Below are 21664 nucleotides of genomic sequence, written 5' to 3'. Positions count from 1 at the left end.
AATAATTCAATGGGCTCGAAGAAATCAGTTTTACAGGATCAAGTTTGGGTTACACTTCATCTCGGACCCATAAATAAAATAATCTCACAAGGCACAATCGTCGTCCACTTCCAATCAATTAGATGCTAATTTTCAATGAGGTGGATCAAAAATGGAGAGGCAGAACTCAGAATTGTCAAGGTATCACTTGATGCTCGATTCAGGTAAAACAATTCTGGGACTTCCAAAAACTGGAGGCGTATACTTTACAGTGTGCAGAACTTTTCGGTGATAAATTGTGTTGGAAAAGGTGAAGAATCTATACTATTTCCCCCTGTGAAGGTCACTGGCTGACATGATGATCGAGAAGATTCCCATAAAGGAAGGTACTTGCAGATCCATGTCCATGTGTGATTATCTGCTGTGTTGATTACTTCTGCTGTTACGATGATCAAATGTAGGGAACGGCACTTCTCTTACATGTTAATCAATTGTAATTGGAGTTTGTTGCGATCCAGTATCCGATCCTGGTTCCATTCGACGTGCCTTCTTCTTTCCACTGTTTCCAGTTACATCGTTCTTTTCTTCTTCTTGAATTGTGAACGTGCTAAGCAGCCCAAAGTGATCAGACGGCCAGAGACCATCAGCGATCTTCTGCTGACCAACAATCACAATTTCGTTGAACACACACGTCGCTGCTTCGTCGCTTGGCGCAGAGTATAAGTACATGCGATCCAGTCGGCTGCGAAATGATCGACTCGTGACCAACGAGTTGCGTGTGCCATCGAAAGTGTACCCATTCTCCTCTGTGTTACCAGGCACAGACAGCCACAGATCCTTCCATCCGCCTGGTAGACCCATCGTCGCCTGTATCAATAGTACGTAAAATGAGATCATAGCACCAATACCTTCCTTACCGCAGCAACGTACCAAATCTACTTCCTCCTCGTCATCTCGGGCTCGTTCTCCTCGTAGCTCTCTTCCCTTTCTCTTTACCAACTTCTTCTCATCACCTGTTGTTGACGACGCGTTCAGAAAGCAGCTACCATGGAACCACACTCGGATCTCCATCACTTTCCCTCCAGCCACCGTAGTTTTCGCCATTTTGCCTACTCGCACTGCCCCTTTATCGATAGCCTCCTCACAAGTCCGACATTTGGATCTCCCGGACTTTGCCAGCTCCACATCCACATCAGCGAAGGCTGCTAGACGCCGATCCAGTAACTTCATATCTGCTTTGAGCAAATTGGTATCCCCCATGAACAGTGCACCCAAACAGACACTGTCGGAGCTGCGCCTCTTGTTCCCAATTGTCACCACCTCGTCGCTATCAGCATTGTTCACTCTGTCCCGTAGCAACGTTAAGCTCTCCTTTAATTGAGCCACTCGGGGTCCTGCAAATTGAGGCAAACTCTCTAAATGGGACGTCCCCACGAAAAGAGTCTTGCCTGGAATGGGCTCAACTTGCATTATCACCAATTCTCGCCCCATCCCGGAGTTTGAAAATGGGTAAGTTTCTAGCGATTTGACTGGTAGGGCACTGAAAAGGGCTACGAAATAGGTCTCTTGAAATGGGGGCGCAGTGTCCACACTGCAATCATAAAACTTGGCCCATTGCTGCCCCTTGAGCATCGCCAGAGCGTCGCGCGTGACCTCCTGGAACCCGATAACAGCGGGACGGAAATGCTCCACCAACCGCCCGATGGCTTTCATGCGCGCAGAGCGCGCCACCTCGTCGAAAAACAAGTTAAACGTCAAGATGCGTAGCTGCATTTTCGATTTCAGATGAAATTAAATGGTAAAATGTCAAAGTGATTCTCAAAATTATTGCTACATGATTCAAATTTGTGATTTGTGACAGCTTTTTTTCGGCAATTTAACTTGCAAATTGTTTGTTGGTGGTCCATTCATCTTATACGGAATATCACGTGGCAAATTATGGTGTTGGTCAATTTGGGCTTAGTTAAAGGAAGACGCTCAGCTGGAACGACAAACCAAGGTTCCCCCGATTTATTGCGAGGCGGTAAAACCTCGAGAAAATGGTTCTCGAGGTTAACCCATGTAGCCCGAACTGGAGGTCAGAATTTTGAAATGATAGCACACGGAAACTTAATATTATATCACAATATACTGCAATCATTACAAGACGAAATGCTATGTCGCGTGTGTATTATACAGAACAATTGTTTGACTTGATTAACGTATTGCTGTTAGCTCGGTAAAATTAATCCGTTGCAAGCCGTTCGGCATGCGCAGTGTCGTAGACGCTGTGAATTGGGACATAGGTGATGTTTTGGTTGCCATAAATGCAACAATGTACCCACCATCTGTACGATATCTCTATTTTTATTGGCTTAGAAATGATGTGCAGCGAACGATGTCTGTAAAAAAAACTTTGATTATCAGTATCCCCCGGAATCCGATAGCAAAACGGTTTTGGTGCCAGAATGACTGGTCGCGCCAAAGGTTGTCGGCGCGTCGGCGCGTTCCCACACCAACTTTTCGGCCAGTTCTAGACTAGACGGAAGTGAAGAAGAACTAGGCTAAAACTTGGCCGAAATGTTGGTGTGGGAACGCATAGAACTGCTGACAGGGAGAAGGAGGTATTTATTTCAATGCGGCATTAGAAACTAATACTTCGCTAACTAACCTCGGCATGCTCTCATGCATCTTCGCTGCGTTTTACGCTTACGGAATCTAATATTCTTCCTCAGGTGAGCAGGTATGGCAGTGCCGTTTGCCCAAGAGTCATGCCAAATTTGATCGCATGTGAGTCGGTTTCCTGCTTCTTTTCGGCGCACGCAGTTGCAGAGGGGGACATATCCATCGTGCAGCTCCTCACAGGCCTCGCAGAAAAAACGGCTCTCAAACCCTTTGGTTTTTGGTGGAGCCATAGCAGAACAAACCTTGCATAGGTGCTGACGTCGCTTGTCCTTGTATTTTCTCTCTTGCTCTTGTAGTTGGTGCTCGGGTCGAGGCAGTGGGTTCGAGGCCAAGTCTTCTGCTTGCTTATTACTAGCCAAACTTGTCGCGGTGAGTGCTAATAACTCGACATGTAAGAGACGCATGTACTCTGCATGACTTGGTACTGGTTTGCCATCTTTTCGCATTTTTATCTTATGCACGATGAAGCCGTTCACGATGGCCATGTCGACGAGCCCGAGAAAGAGCTGCCGGTAATACTTCTTGAAGGCAACGCATCGCTGGATTGAATACCTCTGGAGACGTAACTGGTCGTGCCGGTCGACGCCCCCCATTCCACTATGATAATCGGCAAGTAACTTAGGACATGGCACCACTTGAGATATCGCGGATCCCTTCTCCTTTCTGGTGACGGTGGTAGCCGTGGTTGCACAACCGGTAGCAATTAGATTCACAGGTTTTGAGTCCATCCAAGACACAGCAACCAGGTCAGGGTGATCCTTCGACTAGGCAATACGATAAGTTTCTCGGGGCATCGACACGGGCCGCTTTTTCTGTGTGAACGCGAATCCAGCTGGTTACCCGAGACGGTCGCTTCGGTGCCCGACGTAGTAATACCCTTTCTCCATCAGCGCGATCGCGAGTGCGCACGATGAGTAGAAGTTATCCGCAATTATAAGACGTTTTCCCTGCTGCCCATCCAGAGCTTTACAGACGTTGCGAATGACAGCTTTCTGCGCGACTCCCTTCGCTTTATACTTGGCTACTTTTCGCTCTGCAGGAGTCTGCGCGTTCTTCGACTCGTCCGAGGCACCCATGTACACTTCAATGCTGAGGCATACAGAACACCAAGCACAATAGTCAGCTAACTCCGTGTCCGACAGAACATGCCATTCTACCATCCGGAACAAGCTAATCAGCGTAGCCAATGCTGTATCGTACAGAGTAAAAAGAGAATACGCACCGAGAACAATACCCGGATTCCGCACAGCAGGTCATGTACACCTTCGTCCCGTACTTGTGCGGTTTGTCCTTGTTGTAGACGCGCACCGGATTGAACTTACTTCGGTTAGGAATGGTCCCCTCGTCGAAGCTAATGCGCGCTCCAAGTCGATACCCTCGGCGAAACGTCTTCTCCAGTGTCTGCAATACAGGTCGCACCTTCCAAGCCTTGTCAATCGTAGCAGCGCCCACGGCTGAGCTCTGAAAGTGAAGGTATCTCATGATGGTACTAAAACGATCCCGAGACATGTATCTGTTGAACGTTCCTCGGGGTATCGCTCCATCCTCCTGTGTCCGCCAGTGCTTGTCGAGGCCATCCGTGTGACTGCACAACGACCGCGCTATCAGCAGACCCACCACGTGCAAAATTTCGTGAGCCTTTATGGATCTTGTCTTCGTCAGCTTCTCCACCAATGATTCTGCTGGTTGTACTGTCTTCGTGGGGTCCTTTGCGCTAGCCTCGAGCTGCTTAGCACGCTGGGCGGCAGCGACACTTGGTATACACTCGATACGATACGCCTCGGACTCCTTCGCAATGTGAAACCACAACTTCTTAGGGAGAAAGTAGAAAAACATACCCAGCGGCGAGCTGGCGAAGGCTGCGGCAGACCTGGTGGGCCCCCACGTTCCGTTGTATAAGTCGGTTGCTTCATCAAGCTGTAGGTCGCCTGTACTCCGGATTATACAGAATTACAAACATATTAGAAAAACTACCAGGCACAGCATATAAAGATGCAGCTGAAAGTACTCTGTATGATGCTATCTTACCACAATGGTTTTGATCATAGATCTCCCAACCAGAAGCAGCCATCGTGCGCATAGCAATATCATCTTGTGCAAATTCGCTGCTGTCGTCTTCAAACTCGTCATCTGATTCCACCTCGCTTTCGTATAATTCGGATAGGTCCCCAGGAGCATCGACAGGATCTCTAACAGACTCAACGTCTTCTGGAGGCGCCAGGCTATGGTCAGCTATGTTCACATCGTCCGCATCAACAGGCCCAAACAAGCTTTCAGATCTCATCGCGTCGATAAAGTGTGGGTAATCGAACACATCCAGACCGGTCCAACTGGTCGCAACCTCGCCACATCCTTGTTCTGTAGGAGCCGTCACACTACCTTCGACGTCATCACCGTGCTCTGTATATGCCGCCGCAGTCGGTTCCGTATCTGCCGGCGCAGTTAGCTGCATGGCATCAATTTGTTCGGTATCCGCCGCCACAGTCTCTTCCTCGGCCCCCCCTTGTTCTGTATCCGCCGGCACAGTCTCCTCCTCGGCGTCCCCTTGTTCTGTATCCGCCGTAACAGGTTTCTCCAAGCCGCCCCCTTGATCTGTACCCGCCGCCACCGTGTCATCTTCCACTGCACCAGACAAGAGGGTTGGCGAGGGCACTCGTTTCCTTGCAGCTGCATACGCGGCCTGCTTTCCCATTGGAGGCCGTCCGACAGTTATTGGGCCTCGAAAAGAGGGGTTAAGAGGAGGTATCAACCCTTCTCGCATAGCAAAACCCCACAACGCTTTTGTGCCTAGTACATTTAGCGTTAGAAAAAAAGCAAGTCATGTTTATGGCGGGCAACACGCACCAACAGAGTACTTCACTCCTGCCTTGTCCTTACGAAGCCGACCTTTCACGCCTGGTTTTACATAGGTGTGCTCCGAGTCCAGGCCTGTCGGCGGTCTTGCCTTCCATCCAGCCTTGATCAGAGAGGCCCATAAACGCTTGAACTCCTTTGGGTCAATCCACTCCGTCATTTCTGGACGATTTCACGAAATGGTGGGCGAGAAGATGGGATGAAGTTAGAATTTTGAAACCTATGGACGAATGCGTGGGCGAGAAGATGACGGGACGAAGTTAGAATTTTGAAACCTCTGGGCATTTTATATTGCCTTTTCTATTGCAGAGGAATAATACCCGTCTATCTCCCGGTCTCTAATCCAAAATGATAAGATGTTCCATCCCCACAAATACAAACTCCTATATGCGCCGAATCGCTGTCGCCATTCGCGTATATTAGCTTGCAGCATACTTCTCACTGTCATATTACATATTCTGTATAATACAGAACACCGTGCTTAAAGGGTTAATACGGTTCATTTGAGGCCGTCGGCTAAAGCGACTCGGGATTCTCCGTCGAGATACATGTAGTTTTCCGTCTTCCAATGAAGGTTGCTTCACCAGATATTTCCTAAAGCCGGGTCATCCTCCACGGATTGCTTTGCTTAAGTCAAAGCTGGGTCCTGTACTAGCTGCTGCCGGAAACGTTGATTCTTCTCCATCGATTCCAGCTTATTTAAGGTAGCGCGGTTTTTCTTAGAAGCGGATGTCAACTTGATAAGCCATGACCCACCCAGTCTTACTTCTTCATTATCCTCGTGGTTCGTTGTCGATTCTGTAGTGAGGTAGCGAGTTTCACTAAAAGCGCTGGGTAACCCGCGATTAAACTTCACCTTCTGGTTCTTGATCTGGACGGTGCTAACGGGGGTGCTGCAGAAACAGAATGACATACAAAGACGAGAAGAGTATGCTGCCACAGTCGAATGATAAACTGCAGCCAACAGTAGTATTGTCAAGTGGGATAGCGATTTTGTCAACAGTAATGTGGCTAACACCTCCATTGGATTGCAGTTTTTAGATCTCCTCTATCTCAGTAGATTCCATTGCAAGAACGTTCCTTCACTTCGTCGTTGTTGCTACTATTTCCACGAAGCGCAGTTTTCCTCCTCGCTTTCATCAGTCCAGCCACTCCTCCACCAACCACCACAGGTCCCTCCGGCTCGCCGTTGTCGAAAGTTATCGCCCCAAACATGTCATCACCTTTCCTACTTAATCCACTCGAACCGGGCTGTTCAAGCCAAATTGGCTGCTGCTTCGAGTTGTTTTGCTGACCTGATTCCACGTTATTCCCATCGTCCATCGAGTCATCGTCGTCTCCAGCGGTTCGTCGACTCATTCCAGGAGCCGAATTCGGCGGCGGGAACACATCGGCCATCATCTCTTTCTCCTCCACAGGCACTGACCTTGGAGGTCTCAAGGCAGCAACACGCCGTACATGAGACGCGCGACTTCCACGTACGCAGGTCGCTCTGTCTGCGTCAAAGTGATCGGCGTTGTTGCCCTCGTCCTCACTTTGAGCCGCTTGGGCCATGAGAGTTTGCAGTCTCCGCTGTAAGGCAGGCGAGCAACTCGCTTGGATAAAGGCATTGAGCTCTTTTTCTCTTACGCCACGCAAGAACCGCACGATCTGGATCGACGCCGTCTTCACCATTGGACTGGGATGTGTCACACACGATCCGAGGAATGGCACGACGTTGTCCAAGCCTAATGGCTCCATCGACGACGACTTCGCACTCGCTTTGCGTCTTCCGGACGTCGCTCCACCTTCACTACTGTCTCTAACAATTAGAAACTCATACAGAAGTTCCAGTCGCAACGTCAATTGCCAGCGTAGTTTGGTCAAGGCGATCTTCCGTGTCGCGATGCATTCCCCTGTATCGCTTTGCTCTGGAGCACTGAGGATAGCGTTACAAACTGCATTCTTGCCAATAGCACTCTTACCCGCCACAAGACGCAACATATCGCGCACTTTCGAGCGGACTCGGACGCATTCACTCGCGCTTTGCTGTACTACACTTCGGATCGTGGAGCCCAGTACGAGATGCACCCCCCACTCTCCCCACGGAACGGCGTAGCTAGCATTCGGACACGGCGGATCGATTAGCAGTTGAAGCAGGTCAAAGGCAGCCAAGCAGACGGAAGGTGCAGCGTCTAGAGTGAGCTGCTTGGCCACAAGACAGCACGTCTCCCATGCGCCTTTAGAATTCGGACCAGATGTAGAATCCACGAGGTAGTCCACCAGTTTATTCACACCACGACACCGTTGAGCAGGACTACACGTGGGGGAAGTGAGCAGCTCAGTGATTTGAGCAGTACAAATCTGCTGGAGCTTGTGCGTATCGACACCTAGTGGTCTCTGGAGCTTCCTGGCGCTATCGGTCTCGGGTCGGCTGCTATCGTTGTTCTCTCTATTATGAGAACTTGTCGGTAGTAACTTGGTGATCTGTACTACGCTGCGAGTGATAGTTTCTCGAATTGAAGGCTTCACTTGAGCTAAGAAGCTGTTGAGATCCACTGCCCCGTACGACGCGTTCGTGCCGCCGTTTGTGGCTTCGTACATTGTCACGTAAGTCGCTATAGCGGCATTGCGAACATCGACGTGTTTGTTGTCGAGTGCGGAGCGGACGATACTCAAGATAAGAGACAAATCTGGTTGGTCGTGGGTCGCACCGGTCGGTGCCTCTCGCACTAGCATCGTGAACAACCTCAACAACTCTCCGATAACCAGCGGAGATGCTGCTACAGCGTTCGAGGAAGTCGCAAGTTGCTGATACTTTTCTGCCAGCATTTTACACATACGAGCGTGGCCAACGTGACTTAGAGACGCCATCGAGTGTAAGAGAGTAAAGCAGTCTTGTCGAAGTCTTTGTTTGGTATCTCCCAGCTTCTGTAGCACCAGCCCCACCACATTTTCCAGTATTTGGTCCACATACTGATGCTCGGAAGCCACCAAAGGTAAGAATTCGGTAGCAATCACTTGGAACAGACGCAAGGCACATTGGAAAACACGAGCAACGGTGTCGTTAAGACCAAGCTCGAGCACCTGCGCCAACATGCCAAGAGCCTCCAGAGTCTTTGGTAGTGCCGTATCACCCGCCACTCGACCACTGGCACAACACACAACTTGGCGCTCGACTTCTCGAATCGCAGCTTCCCGTTGAGCCCACGCCTTGTCCAGTAAACAGCGCACCAGTTCTTCTCCAAAGCCTTGGATGATGTTAGAGAACGATTCCTTCTGCTCACTTGTCAGAGCTGTTCCGTACGGAAGCTGAACAGGTTGATACTGAGTCGCACTACTCAATTGAGCCCCAGAGTTCGCGGATAGCGAGGGATTCGTAAGTGCTGGTCGGTGTTTCGTCGACGATCCGGAGGCAGTAGGCGGACGAATCGACCCTGACGTTCCGGGTCGAGCTGTCTCGGTGGGAATCTCGAAGTCGTCCACCTCGTCCATGAGCATATCGGACTCCATCACACCTCGTTCCACCAGCTTGGAGATGAGTTTCTGTCGACTAGCGCGCGCGAGGGCGTCAAGAAAGGGCATGGCAGCACTACGCGCCACTTGCATCGCGTCGGCCACAATTTGTAGAGCCATTTGACGCACCTTGGGGTCCTTGTGTTCGCTGACTTGCAGTGCTAACTGCAGTACATTCCGGATTGGTAACAGTCCCTTGTTGTCCGAAGAACTCTCGATGATGCCGAATTCCAGCAGCAATTTCGATACGAGAGCCATTTTGTTGGTTAAGTACGTGGCCGAGAGTGTGGGCGGAGACGAGTTCCGGTCGCACGCGATCATTTCTTCCAGTAGAAACGCCGGACCGATGCACGAAGTCTGTCTGGATAACAGCAACAAGGCGTCTTCGGTAGTGACGTGTTGTCGGTTCTTGGAGTCTCCGAGTTTGACCAGTAGTCGAGGGATCAACGGACGTACCAGGTCGTGTACTACATCCACATCTAAAGGAGAAGCCACTGCACTCTCGAGCGCGATACAAACCTCCATCAGCAGCAAAACGCCAGCCTCAAACACCGAGTTGACGCGGTCTTGCAACGCCTGCAGTAGCGTCGTCTGCGTCGCACTTACGAGAGTCCCACGACCTACATTTTGGCTCTCAAACGAGAGTTGACGTGTCTCCACCAAGTATTGCAAGTAGCTCAAAGCCTCCACTCGAGGAGCCCAAGCGTTGGAGAACAAACACCGCGTAGCTTTCTCTCCAAAACAATCCAACATGTCGCCTGCGACGTCCTTGTTCTGGTCTTGAATGGGCTCTGCATACGGAAGGTCATCTTCTCGTTGAGATACTTTACTACGCGGAGATATGGTCGCACTTGGGACGTCGAACGCAGCAGTATAGCCGTTCTCTACGCCGTTATGAGTATCTGATGACTCGTCCGCTCTGTTCGACAACCGCTTACTCTTCTGCAGAGCATTCTTCAACCCAGTGTTGATCTTGGCTTGTATCGAAGGCTTCAGCTGTTGGTTCTGCTGCTTGAACAACGACTCGCACCAATTCTTAGTATGCTCGTAGATCGCTTCACTTGAGCCCTTGATTTCTACAAGAATATGAAAAGATTAGTGACTGACAAGTGCAAAGTCCACGTGTTCTGTTTTACCTGATTCTTCGCATCGAATGACGAGGCAGTGGACCAGTAGGTCGATCGATGCCGTTCGGACGTGAACACTGGAGTTCGCAAGACACAACATACTCGTTTTCATCGCGTAGGCAAAGCTCAATCCGCTCGTCTTTTCGTCCAAGCGATACTGGTTGGCAATTGCAGAGAGAATCTTGATCGCTACGAGCTGGTGACGCCACGATGCACTCGTACTTGACGCAGACGACCCCTGTGGACTGGGAGACAGCGGTCGGGCTGACGACGTCATCATTTGGGAGATCTGAAGCGTCAAATGCCGTGTGATGTCTGTGCTCTTACAAATCAAATAGAGCAGCGACGACACAGCTTCACCCGAGTCTTTCTCGTTGGATCCTGCTCCTCGGAGCAGCAAAATACTCGCAATACGTTGAGCTACTGGACGTTCCTCGTGGAACGCTCTGGAGTGGAATTCCTTGTCACTTATCACCGCGTTGAACGCAGTCTTCAGGAGCGACGTACAGCAACTGGAAGCCACTTGCGTAACAGCATCTTGCAGGGCCATTTCCATCATGAAACACGCGCCATCGAACAAGTTCAAGAGGTTTGTCCTCGTGAAGTCACTCTGGAAACACGTGGCCGCGTCCGTGACCGCAGTGACGCGAGTCTTCCAGGTTTTACTCCTTAACGCTCGCGCAATTTCCGATCCGAACGCACTTTTCACTTTATCCATCCCCTTCGTCTTGTCATCACCCTCAAACTCGTCGTCGTCCTGGTCTCCTGAGCCTGTTTCTAGGTCGTTGTCCTCATGTTGGACTTCATATTCGTCTGGGAGTAGCAGTGACAACACAGCACTATGAGCCACATCCACTGGCGTTTTCCCTTCTTCGTCACAGGCGTGAACATCGGCCCCTGCTTCCATCAATAACTTGACGATCGCTGGGTGGTTCTGAGCACTAGCGATGTGGAGCGGCGTCTTGCCGTTTCTCCTGGTGCCCGAGAGTTCGGCATTGCATTCAACCAAAAAGTTGGTGACACCTTCGTGGCCCCGAAAGCAGGCGATCTGTAGCGGTGTAAAGATCCCCAAATCTCCGTCTCGAGGCACGATATCACTGCGATCACTGTAGTCTGTATCAATGTCTGCTCCATTTGAGACGAGCCACTTGACTAATGAGAGGTTGCCACTACTCGCAGCGTAGAACAGAGGAGTGTGTCCAAAAGAATTGACCTCATTGAGGAAGGCCAGGGCGAACCCTTCGCACATGAGTAAATATTTGCATGCGTCCAAGTTGCCGTTGTCACAGGCGTAGTGCAGTAGCGAGTTGTTGGTTTTGGGCTCCACGATCGCCTGGATCGCGCTCGGAGAGTTGGATTCCATCTCGTCGTGGAGAACGACCTGAAGATAGTCCCGAACAGCTTCAAGATCGTCATGCTGCGCTGCTTGGAACAATTCCTTGAGCGTCATCAGCTGTGCATGGCCCTTTGGCATCATCTTGTTGAGCTGTGCCGATATCTTTCGACTCGTTGCAACGGACGCGACGCCAGGAACCGACGTTGACGATTATCTCATAAAATTTAAGAAAGTCTTAAAATATTAGTCCTAAAGTGCGTTGTTTCTGCAAAGTAAATCAACGATTTGACTCATTTGCGGTCGTTGCGTTGGATTTGGTTGTAGTAGCATCCGAATGAGTGATCTTATGGACAAACTGGTAGCGATGGGGAGCCTTTGAAGGAGTTCTCCGATGCTTTGGGCGTGGAAGATGAGAGGTTGTATAGTTTGGGCAGGACGATTCGGAGTCGACAGGATCAGTTGTCGTCGTTGCCACATGAATAGAGCGTCACATAACGCACACCCGAGCATCCAGACGTCGGCTTTTGCAGTGATCTGCGCTTCTTTGACGACTTCGGGAGGCATGTAGCTGTAGTTGAAAACATCGTGCATGCTGGATACTTGGAGGTTGGCAGCTTCGAAGTCGTGTTTCCATGATAATAGTCCGCCGATCTTCACGTGGATAGCATCTTCTTGGCTATCCGAAACGTAGATGTTTCCTAAGTTTAAATTCAAATGCAGCAAATCTAGAGTGTGCATTGCTGCTAGTCCGGATGCCACCTCTCGGAACACGTTCCGTAAGTGTTGTTCCGTTTCCGAATATTTGACATTCTCGTTGATAAAATATCTGTGATAATAAGTCAACCAGCTACCAAGGTCAAAATACTCCGTCACGACAAATACAACCGGACAGCACTCGACAAGGAGACCCAAATTCGAGAACAATTGGAACATGTGCTTATCCACTGCCACCACTTCAGCTACAAAAGGACTTCGCAGAGTTTTCTGCATGGTCGTCACTTGAGTGAAAATATAATCCGCCATCTTCTCTGTCCGACACGGGATAGTGTGAAGAGCAAGACGGTTCGATTGTCTCTTTGCCTCGACGCCATTATCAGAGACTGCGAGAACCATTCTCTGCGGTGGGAAGAAAGCCAAACAGCGCTCAAAGTTGAGACGCAGCAAAAATCCAGAAGGATTCACACAGCGCCCAAGCAAGCGAATAAAAGCGTCGTGTGCAGCGTCTTCGATACGCAGCAGTGGACGCTCGTAGCTCCGACGATTGCGCTCTAACATGATGACCATGTGAAGCTCCTCCGTGTACATCGTTTTCCGCTCTTGTTCTTCTTTTTCAAACACATTTACTCGCTCCAGTACTGCCGTAGTGGGCGGATCGTCGACTCGTTTTCCACGTGATCTTCTAACTTTCTTCTTGTGAACTCTTCGTCGAGGCTTATCACACTCGGAGGACTCCTCAATGGCTACCGATTCGACAAGCCTTACAAGAGCAGCTAAGGTTTCACGAACAGCCAGAAATGTTGTATCTGTCTGTCCTACAAGTCCAACAAGCTCGTATTTGTTATTCAGGATGCTCGACTCCTGCTCTGGTTTATCTGGAAGTTGAGCTGGCTCACTTGCTTCGATTGGAATACCACTTTCTCTATCGCGTTCTTTAGCAAAACGCAGCTCTTCATCTTTCACGCGTAACGCGAGTGTTGTAGGCCAGTGACTGCGGTATTCGCTCTCAACTTCCTCTTGTTCTCTTCTCCGCAACTCCCATTTCCTCCTTCGACACAAGCAGCAATACACAGGAGCACTCGCTTCCGAGCGAATCATTCGATGATGATGGTTTTTCTCCCATTCTTCCTTGGGAGCCACGAGACTCTCCAGTTCTACCCCGAAACCTTTCTTCTTTTCTCGCTGTCGAGCAGCTTCTAGCTGCGCTTCATGCTCTTTCAAGACGGCTTGTTCATGCTTGATCTTCTTCTCTGACAATGCGCCCATTCGTGCTTGGGCTAGACTCACTCCACCCGAAGAAGATGCTGCTAAAGCTGCTTCAATATCGTTTTTAGCGTCTTCAACGGCAGCTTTAACACCTCCGTAATGATCCATTACTTCCTCAATTATACTCACAAACTCTCGGAACTCACGTACAGTGACCAAATGTGGACCAGACGCATCGTTTCTGCTAGCCTGCGACATAAAATCAATCAAGAATCGCTGCAACTCGGGAGATCCCAGAAGCTCAGCTAGCCCTCGTATTTTTGCCGCGTACTTCTGAGGCCTCCTACAAGGAAGCAATTATTAAAAGATAGTTTATTTTGCCACTCGAACTAGAAGTACGTACTCCTTCGAGAAGATGCCGAAAAGAATTTGAAGCAGGTGTAGTTTGCCCGTGTCTGCTTCATCGATCGTAGCGAATACTTTACGGACATTCTTCTCATAATTCTGCTGGCTAAGTCTCTCTCTGGCCAGCGTCTTCTCCGCGATCTCCGGCTCCAGTTTCAAGAGCATTTCACGTTTCTTTTCCTTCATCTCCGCCAGCATCTGGGGCGTCGTAAGCAGCAGAATCCGTTGCTTCTGCAGCTCACTACTGCACTTTATCTTCTCCAACAAATACTTCAGAAGATCGGAGCGAAACTGGATCAACAGGTGCTGATGCCTTTGTCTCGACTCGACTGTCGCGTGATGTTGTCTTCGAGCTCTTCTCACGGCTCGTCGCTTCACTTCTCGGTCGTGATCACGTTCTTGTAGCCATCTTTGAGATTCCTTGGCAGTAAACAAACTGCCCACTTCTCGTAGTTGTTTACTCTCGAGTATTCCTGACTCATTCATGGGTATCAACGAGTTGATATACGTGGTAACTGTGACATCACGAAGGTGTTTCTTCTTCGCTGCGTTTTTCAAGAATCTCTTCTCCGCTGCGGGAGACATGAATTTTCGTTTAACTTTTGACTTTTTCACTTGTTCGCCATTTTTCTCCATAGTTTCGACAATATTCACCATGACATTCGCCACGCCAACTGCGATGGCGTAGACGCTGTAGTGCTCTCGTGGTTGTTCGATGTCGAGGGGTTTGCGTGGGCTGTCGTCGGTCTCATCTGGAATTTCAGGCTCTTCGTCGGGTAATTCCCACACAGATTCGCCCGTGAGGATGTTGTAGAAGTAAATGTTGCCATAGTCGTCCGACTGCACCTGCCACTTTCCCGCCGTCTGCGTCGTCATGTAGAAACCGATAATAACCGGTTGGAACAAGGACGTTACACGTGGCAGATCTGTGCAGCATGAGCTCGACAGTGCCCACGCTGCTGTCCTTCCTGTTTGTCGGTGCGCTCTGGGGATGCACCAACCCGCTGATCAAGCGAGGTGAGGGTGGATGTTGGGGATGGGTCAATTGAAGAGACAGCGTCTGAAAGAGGGTCTGATGGAGTTGCTCGTATACTGTGGTGTGGGTGTTCTGGAATGAACAGGAAGCAACGACGACGTCATGTACACTCGGAAGGATAATAGCATCGGGGAGTTCACTAAGCAAGCTGTGGGTATCGTGAAGAACTGGCAGGTGAGAGCTTGGGTCCATTGCAGAGAAAATATTCATACTGGGGTGTTACAGAGTTGTGGGATGTTGACTCTACTGCAGTTTGTGCTGCCTTTTGCTCTAAACCAGAGTGGATCTGTTGTCTACGTCTACCTGCTTGGCTCGGCAGGTTAGGCTTGCTAGCAACAGCTATGATCTATACAGCAAAAAATCTTTGCTGGGATTACAGTACCTATTGATTTTTTGCTGTTCTTTTGGTGCTGGGTAGACATCTCGAACGCTGTACCCATTTGCAACTCGCTGACATTCGTCTTCACGGCGATCACGAGTCGTCTGCTTGGGGAGAAGCCCCAGCGCCCTGCCTGTACGTTGCGAAACCCTGTAGTGGTGTCTTCCATCTCGAAACTATTATATCATAACTCGCTAACATATATTTTTTCAATTTGTGATATCGCCAATACCCACTACGCTCACATTGTAGCCACGTACACTGGTATGGTGCTCATTCTTCTGGGTGTAGCCATTTGCTTTAACAGCAAGCAGGACATGTAGGACAGATGCCGTTAATTCACAACTCTCCCATACAAACGTCCACTCAAAAAAGTATTGATGCTGCCACATCAATAATACACAAGAAAACTATTTTGCCATGAGTAGCTCAAATGAAGACGATGGAGACTACGTCCCCGAAGGTGCGTCACTTGCCTCGCCCTCCCAGTCCCTTCCTGATGCACGTCCTAACCATTGATACACCGCTTAGTCGATGAGGAAGAGGAGGACGACGTCATCGAAGCAGACGACGCTGCAGACAAGCAGCGAAGCGCCACGACTGACGCGCATCTGGACACACTCTGGGACGACATTAACGCGTCCACTGCCGTGTCCAAGACTGCAGCAGACAAGACTACAAATCTACTGAGTGGGTTGACCAGGAAGACGAAGCGTGCAGCCGATAAGAAGAAGAAGAAGCGAAAGTTGCGCGAGTTCTCCGTCCCCATTCTCAGTGTGGACGTTAAGAAGTCGAGAAAAGACTTGACAGAGTTTGCCGCATCCCAACAAAAGGTGGAACGAGTGGTCAAATTCGCTGGTCAAAAGTACAGCGTCTCCACGACTGCCAGTGCTGCTAATACGGAGAAGAAAGGGCTGGATAAGGTGCTGGAGTCGCTCGATGAGCCGAAAAAGGTGTCGACGATGGAGAAATCGTCGCTCGACTGGGACAAATTTAAGGAGAAGGAAGGCATCGAGGACGAGCTCACGCATTACACCAAAGATGGCTACATTGAGAAGCAGGAGTTCTTGCAGCGACTGGATCTCAAGCGCTTCGAGATCGAGAAAGCTGAACGTGACAAGCAACGCAAACTGCAGCAACAGCAATCGAAATAGAAAAAAGCAGCCAGAATATGAGCACCAAGTGTTCAGTCCATATAAAATCAGGGAGTGAAAAATGGACAAGGAGGGGGGAGGGAGGGTCGCTGTCATTCCCCGTGGCCTGTAGTCTAGACCACATCCATCGGGATGACGTCCGGCGCCGTGTTGTCCTTTCCTTCCTCCTGAGTAGAACCGTTGGCTGCACTGACGCTGGCATCTGCTACGTCGTCTGCATTCCCGCGCTGGTCCTTGTCGTCTCTATAGAATTCCGCCTCGTGCTGTCGCTTGCCGTCATTGTCGGTTCGTGCGTCAGGGTCTGCTGCGTCTTCGTCCTCTTCCCGTAACATGTGCGTGGGAGGTGCTTGACTCATCTGAACACTCGGGGCTCCAGTTAGAGCACGAAGATTCTCAAAGATTTTATACCTAGAAGTGGAAACCCACAGGTTAGTAGGAGGACGTGATAGTGCAGTAGATGGCTGCCTTTATGTCAACGTACTTGCACTCGTCCAGATATTCCCTGGAATTGGCGTTTTCTAGATCTGGATCGGGTTCCAGATGCAGCTTGAAATTCGGTGCGTAGAACTCAAAGTAGTCGTTGTACGGAATGTTGTTGGACACTTCTTCGTCCAGCAGAATCGACGTCTCGTAGGCCCATGCTCTCGATACATTTCGGATTGTGTAGCCTCCTCCTCCTAGCACGAGCATCGGCAGACCGAAGCTTTTCACGAACTTGACGCATTCACCGTGACCTAAGCAGCATAAATGATTAGCACAAACATGGATCATCCATCACCAATAGCGACTGGGAGGCGTTACCTCGTGTAGTGACGTTGAAGCAACCCAGTCGGTCGCCTGTGAGCGAGTCGGCGCCACACTGCAGCACCACAGCTGAGGGGCAGAACGTCTCCATAACCTTCTGGATCACTGGTTTAAACACGCTCTCGTAGCTCTCGTCGGTCATACCGCTCAGCAGTGGGAAGTTAACCGCATAGTATTTGCCGTTCTTGGTGCCAATATCCTGCACATAGCCATTTAATGAGCATTTGTTGCGCAATATAAAAATACAGTGACTGATGACCTTACTTTGATGTCTCCTGTGCCCGGGAAAAAGTCTCCGTACTTGTGGAACGACACCGTCATGACGCGGTCGGTGACGTAGAAGGCTTCCTCCACTCCGTCTCCATGATGCACGTCAATATCAATGTACAGCACGCGTGGATGGTACTTCAGCAGCTCCAGAATGCCCAGCACGATGTCGTTCACGTAGCAGAATCCCGAGCCCTCCAACTTCTTGGCATGATGCAGTCCTCCCGCCCAGTTAATAGCGATGTCGCACTGTCCGTGGTTCAGGCGACTCACAGCGTCTAATGTGCCTCCAGAATAAATCTGACAGAAATCGAAGATTCCGTCGAACACGGGGCAGTCCGTCAGCTCGCCCAAGTTGTCTGCACGCCAGAATTCAGTTTGTTATCGTCCTTCGATTGTAATATGTGCGGGTAACATGCGTACACTTTTGCAATTCAGAGGTCAGATCCTTCTGGTTACTGGGACTGATTCTCTGCAAAAAGTCGATGTAGTCTGGAGCGTGGAAGGCCTTGATCTCCTCGGCCGACGCGATGTGAGGCTCCTGGAAAGGTAGTTCATGGTAGAGCGGAGTCAGCCATCTACCTTGCGTATATCATATACAGGCACAAACTATCTGTTGCGTACGAAGATGTCCATCTTGCGGTACAGATCGTAATTGACCACGAGGTGGTGGGCCAGTTTCATGCGGTGGGGCTTCATGGGGTGGCCCGGGCCATAATAGAAGTGGCCTTCTTCGGCTGCGGTAGGATGAGCGGTTAGTGCATGGAGACAGGCCAGATACGGCGGATGGGGGCCAGACGTACGGTGGTAGAAGTATGACACGCGCTTCTTGGTGGCACTGGCCATCTTGGCGCCGTTGGAGTCTCTCAGGAATTTTAAACTTGCTACAAAGTACTATATTTGTATTTGTTTTAGCACGGATAACAAAATAAAATAACCCACGGTTTTTACAGATACAAAAAGTTTCCTCGAACCCATTTTGATCCCGGAATCAGGTAAAATCTATTTAGTATTTAGAGTTAGGATCTTGCTCTCGTACTTACTTGTTAGTTGGACAGAAAATAGTAGAAACACACGCCCATCGCTGGGATAACACACACGGGGCTAGGCGACGTGGCTGCCATAGCTACGGACGCCAACTAAGGTGAGCGGGTGCGAGGCGGGCCCAGCACTGAGCTCACCAGCGAGCCGAGCACTACACTTTCCAGCACGTTCTATCTCCATATTGCGAGCGCAGCGAACCGCGAAGGCGCCTAAGGGGCGCGAAGCGCGGCTAGTCACGTTTCTGCAGTGACCTTTAATCGTCGATTATGTCTTGTTGCGACACTCAGAAGGTCAAATTTTTACATAAGTCGAGTCAAATGATTTGCTGTGTGCTGATGCAGTAAATGCATGTGTTTGGCATGTTCTGTCTTGGTTGGACGAGCACAAAAATCTACGGTTCTGTGCTCGGGAGCAGATTGGTTGTGGATAGATTCTCCGACGCTTGTATTTTGGCGATTAAATACTATGTTTTTTTTTTCAAATTTGTCCCATCGCGGCTACTCAGGAGCTGGCCCAAAATAGCCAAATGATCGACGGACGAATGTAATTGGTCAAAGCTTTTGTTTCTGTTTAATATCTGATCAATTGGTTCAGTGAGCTCACTGCCAGTCTGCAAGGTTTCTCGTGCGCGTGGACTCTGGCTAGCGCCTTGCCACAATGCCGATTGTGCAAAGATTCCCTCAGCTGGCGAGTATGACAACGAGTACGAGTGCTCAAGGTTGTAGTAGCCGTAAAGCCAATGAAACACGGTATCGAATTGTGCGTTCTGCCTGGTGGAAGCTTTCTTCATTTTGAACTTACTCGGCTCGACACTGCTTCTTTATTCGTCCTTAGCACCTCGATCTTCATCTGCGTTTATTTGAGCACCAGCTGACGTTTCACTTGTGCCACCACAAACAATAATTCAGGCTGTCGTAAGGCAGCAGCAGCGAGACCAGCACCAGCGAGTACCCCAGACGCGCTAAAAGCAGCGAGAACTTCATGAACACCAATGCCAACCAAGCTTCACGTATGCGAGCTCCACACCAGCGAAAACTTCACGTGGTTGCACCACTGAAAACCTTGCACCAGCACCGGGGCTCACGTAAGTCAGCACAAGCGAGAGCTAGAGTATAGCAGCACCAATGAGCTGCTTAACCCAGCGAAAACTACACTGGCACCATCGAGTGCTTGTCGCGTAACACCAGAACCAGCTTGGCGTACGCTAGCGCCAGCGAGGTCTTCATGTACGCCCCAGTAAAAACCACGTGCTGAGCTTCGACACTAGCGCGGTATCCACAAACAGCGGCACCAGCGAGTTTCCCACTGCCAACAGCTCCAGCATGGACGGAAAGTGCTCCGACACCAGCAAAAACTTCGCACGAGCTAGCAAGCTCGTGGTCATTATGTTTACAAGCACCAGCACCAGAAGGATTCCCACTTACATCAGCTAGCTGGTGGACACCTCGGCGTTGGGTGTTGGATGAAGCCCTCGGGATTGAAATCTTATCGAACCTGGGTGACGGGCTAGGGCTTGAGTGTGATTACCCGCTCATTTCCAAGCAGTGCGGTCTGGGGGAGGCTTGGATATACGCTGTTGCCACTTGATGTGAAGTTGTCTGTGAACGTCTGGGGGGGGGGCTCTTTGTCATGTAGAGAGAAAGCGCCAGGGCCGCGCCCCAGCTCCATTTGCTGCGCAGATATCATTAGAGCGTGTCGCGCGCGTCTTGAGTCGCACTTTTACGGATCGCAGGCTGGTAAGCTGCACGCCCCATTCTAATCTAATCCTACAGATACACTACGAATTTGGCCGTCGGCACTGCTGCTCAGTCGTCAACTTGCGCAGCGTGCAGCAAGCAGCTGCACCGCGGCATTTCTTCCTGCTAGACTTTCGTCCCTGCTCTTCACCGTGTTACATAAGTATCCCATATATGGTAGCTACATGAGGCCACTGTGGAGAGACGATTACGCATGTCATTAGCCCAAGAAGGGATGCTGGAAGCCCAGCAAGGAGCGCGCGAAGCTCGAGAGCGTCCGGGTTGCAGCTACAGTCTACAGCCGAGGGGGTAACCGCTGTGACGTCGTAAGTCTCAAGCCCAAGAGTCCAGTAGCAACTCGACACGCCGTTGGTCCAAATTAGGGTCCGTCATGACACACCTGACCGATGGGAAAGCTCTCAGAACGCTCCCGTTGGAGAAGTTCACTTTACCAACGAAAGATCATATGAGAATTATCAGCGGAGCAGACACAAGTCCGAACCCAGCGAGTACTGAAGCCGTACCGGCCCCGCTGTGGAGACCAGGCCGCCAAAGACTTCCCAGTCTACAGCGCCACCGGCGCCAGCACGCACCAATGCCGCCAAGAACCCCAAGCGCCTCGGTAGTCGACCCAGCCTCATCGGCGCAGAGAGCAGATGCTGCTGTGCAGCCAGACCAGACCGACATAGCGCAGGAGGTCGTGAACAAGAATCGAGGCATCATGGGCGTGGCCCAGGCGATGCAGGTGAAGTGACACCTAGTTCACTGTGTGAAGACCAAGGACCTCTTGGCTCTCAGCCGAGTGTCTTGCGAGACACTGTCTCCTCTTCGAGGAGTGATGGTGTTGCCGCACCCGGTGGTGGTGATGGAAATGTCGCCACACCGCCCTCATCCGGCCGGGATCGGTCGCGGAGGGAGAGAAGAAGAAGCCGCAGGGCGTCTGTGACGTCTTCGACATCGGGCGAGGTGTCCAACGTGGCGAGCGGCGAGGCTCCACGTGATTGCTGTGAACAGCTATACACACTCTTCAATAGGGTGACGGGGGAGGTCGAAGGCGACATCAGCCTTGAAACTTTGACCGCTGTAGATACTAGAGCTGGACGAGATGTCCATTGCCGAGTTTGGCGAAGCCTTGGAGGCAGGCGAGCTAGCCGAGGTGGTCCTGATGGGACCTGAGGAGGAGTTGAACTCCTCACCCGTCGTGAACGATGCGGTCCAAAAGGACGCCAAGAAGGCGCTGAGCGCAAGAAGCAGATCGGCGGTCCTAAAAGATCCTTCGGATCCCTTCTACCCTGTGGTGAAGGAATGTGGAGACGTTGTCTCGAAAGACTTACCGACGGGCCTGCCTCCGGGACGAGGCGTGTGTCATGAGATTGACCTGGTTCCTGGAACCAAATACTGCGTAACAAGGCAATAGCATTTGCCAAGATAGCAACGTGACGTCATTGACGCATTCTTCTGT

The 21664-nt window shown here is 50.5% G+C and overlaps 6 protein-coding genes across 6 annotated transcripts; 2 read left to right on the top strand and 4 right to left on the bottom strand.

Moving 5' to 3' along the window:
• Nucleotides 1-462: 462 nt before the first annotated feature.
• Nucleotides 463-840, bottom strand: PITG_01903 (uncharacterized protein; the record flags this gene model as incomplete). The annotated part of the gene is made up of 1 exon (XM_002908451.1): nt 463-840. One exon carries the CDS (start codon nt 838-840, stop codon nt 463-465), a length of 378 nt encoding a protein of 125 aa, XP_002908497.1.
• A 131-nt stretch (nt 841-971) lies between these two features.
• Nucleotides 972-1752, bottom strand: PITG_01902 (uncharacterized protein; the record flags this gene model as incomplete). The annotated part of the gene is made up of 3 exons (XM_002908450.1): nt 972-978; nt 1034-1278; nt 1324-1752. The coding sequence occupies 3 exons, from the start codon at nt 1750-1752 to the stop codon at nt 972-974; spliced, it is 681 nt and encodes a 226-aa protein (XP_002908496.1).
• A 4797-nt stretch (nt 1753-6549) lies between these two features.
• PITG_22686 (protein kinase) lies at nt 6550-14658 on the bottom strand (the record flags this gene model as incomplete). The annotated part of the gene is made up of 5 exons (XM_002908449.1): nt 6550-10067; nt 10221-11595; nt 11740-12894; nt 13000-13720; nt 13781-14658. The coding sequence occupies 5 exons, from the start codon at nt 14656-14658 to the stop codon at nt 6550-6552; spliced, it is 7647 nt and encodes a 2548-aa protein (XP_002908495.1).
• Nucleotides 14659-14717: 59 nt separating this feature from the next.
• PITG_01899 (uncharacterized protein) lies at nt 14718-15520 on the top strand (the record flags this gene model as incomplete). The annotated part of the gene is made up of 5 exons (XM_002908448.1): nt 14718-14799; nt 14904-14992; nt 15071-15137; nt 15237-15332; nt 15450-15520. The coding sequence occupies 5 exons, from the start codon at nt 14718-14720 to the stop codon at nt 15518-15520; spliced, it is 405 nt and encodes a 134-aa protein (XP_002908494.1).
• Nucleotides 15521-15617: 97 nt separating this feature from the next.
• On the top strand, nt 15618-16351 carry PITG_01898 (uncharacterized protein; the record flags this gene model as incomplete). The annotated part of the gene is made up of 2 exons (XM_002908447.1): nt 15618-15660; nt 15729-16351. 2 exons carry the CDS (start codon nt 15618-15620, stop codon nt 16349-16351), a joined length of 666 nt encoding a protein of 221 aa, XP_002908493.1.
• A 113-nt stretch (nt 16352-16464) lies between these two features.
• On the bottom strand, nt 16465-18268 carry PITG_01897 (histone deacetylase, putative; the record flags this gene model as incomplete). Its single annotated transcript, XM_002908446.1, has 7 exons — nt 16465-16759; nt 16833-17085; nt 17153-17354; nt 17420-17781; nt 17846-17963; nt 18047-18159; nt 18226-18268. The coding sequence occupies 7 exons, from the start codon at nt 18266-18268 to the stop codon at nt 16465-16467; spliced, it is 1386 nt and encodes a 461-aa protein (XP_002908492.1).
• Between the last annotated feature and the right edge of the window lie 3396 nt (nt 18269-21664).

The sequence above is a fragment of the Phytophthora infestans genome, genomic scaffold, assembly GCF_000142945.1.
Source record: "Phytophthora infestans T30-4 supercont1.2 genomic scaffold, whole genome shotgun sequence".
In the NCBI taxonomy this organism is placed as follows: Eukaryota; Oomycota; class Peronosporomycetes; order Peronosporales; family Peronosporaceae; genus Phytophthora; species Phytophthora infestans.
This window is presented reverse-complemented; position numbering and strand designations above follow the sequence as displayed.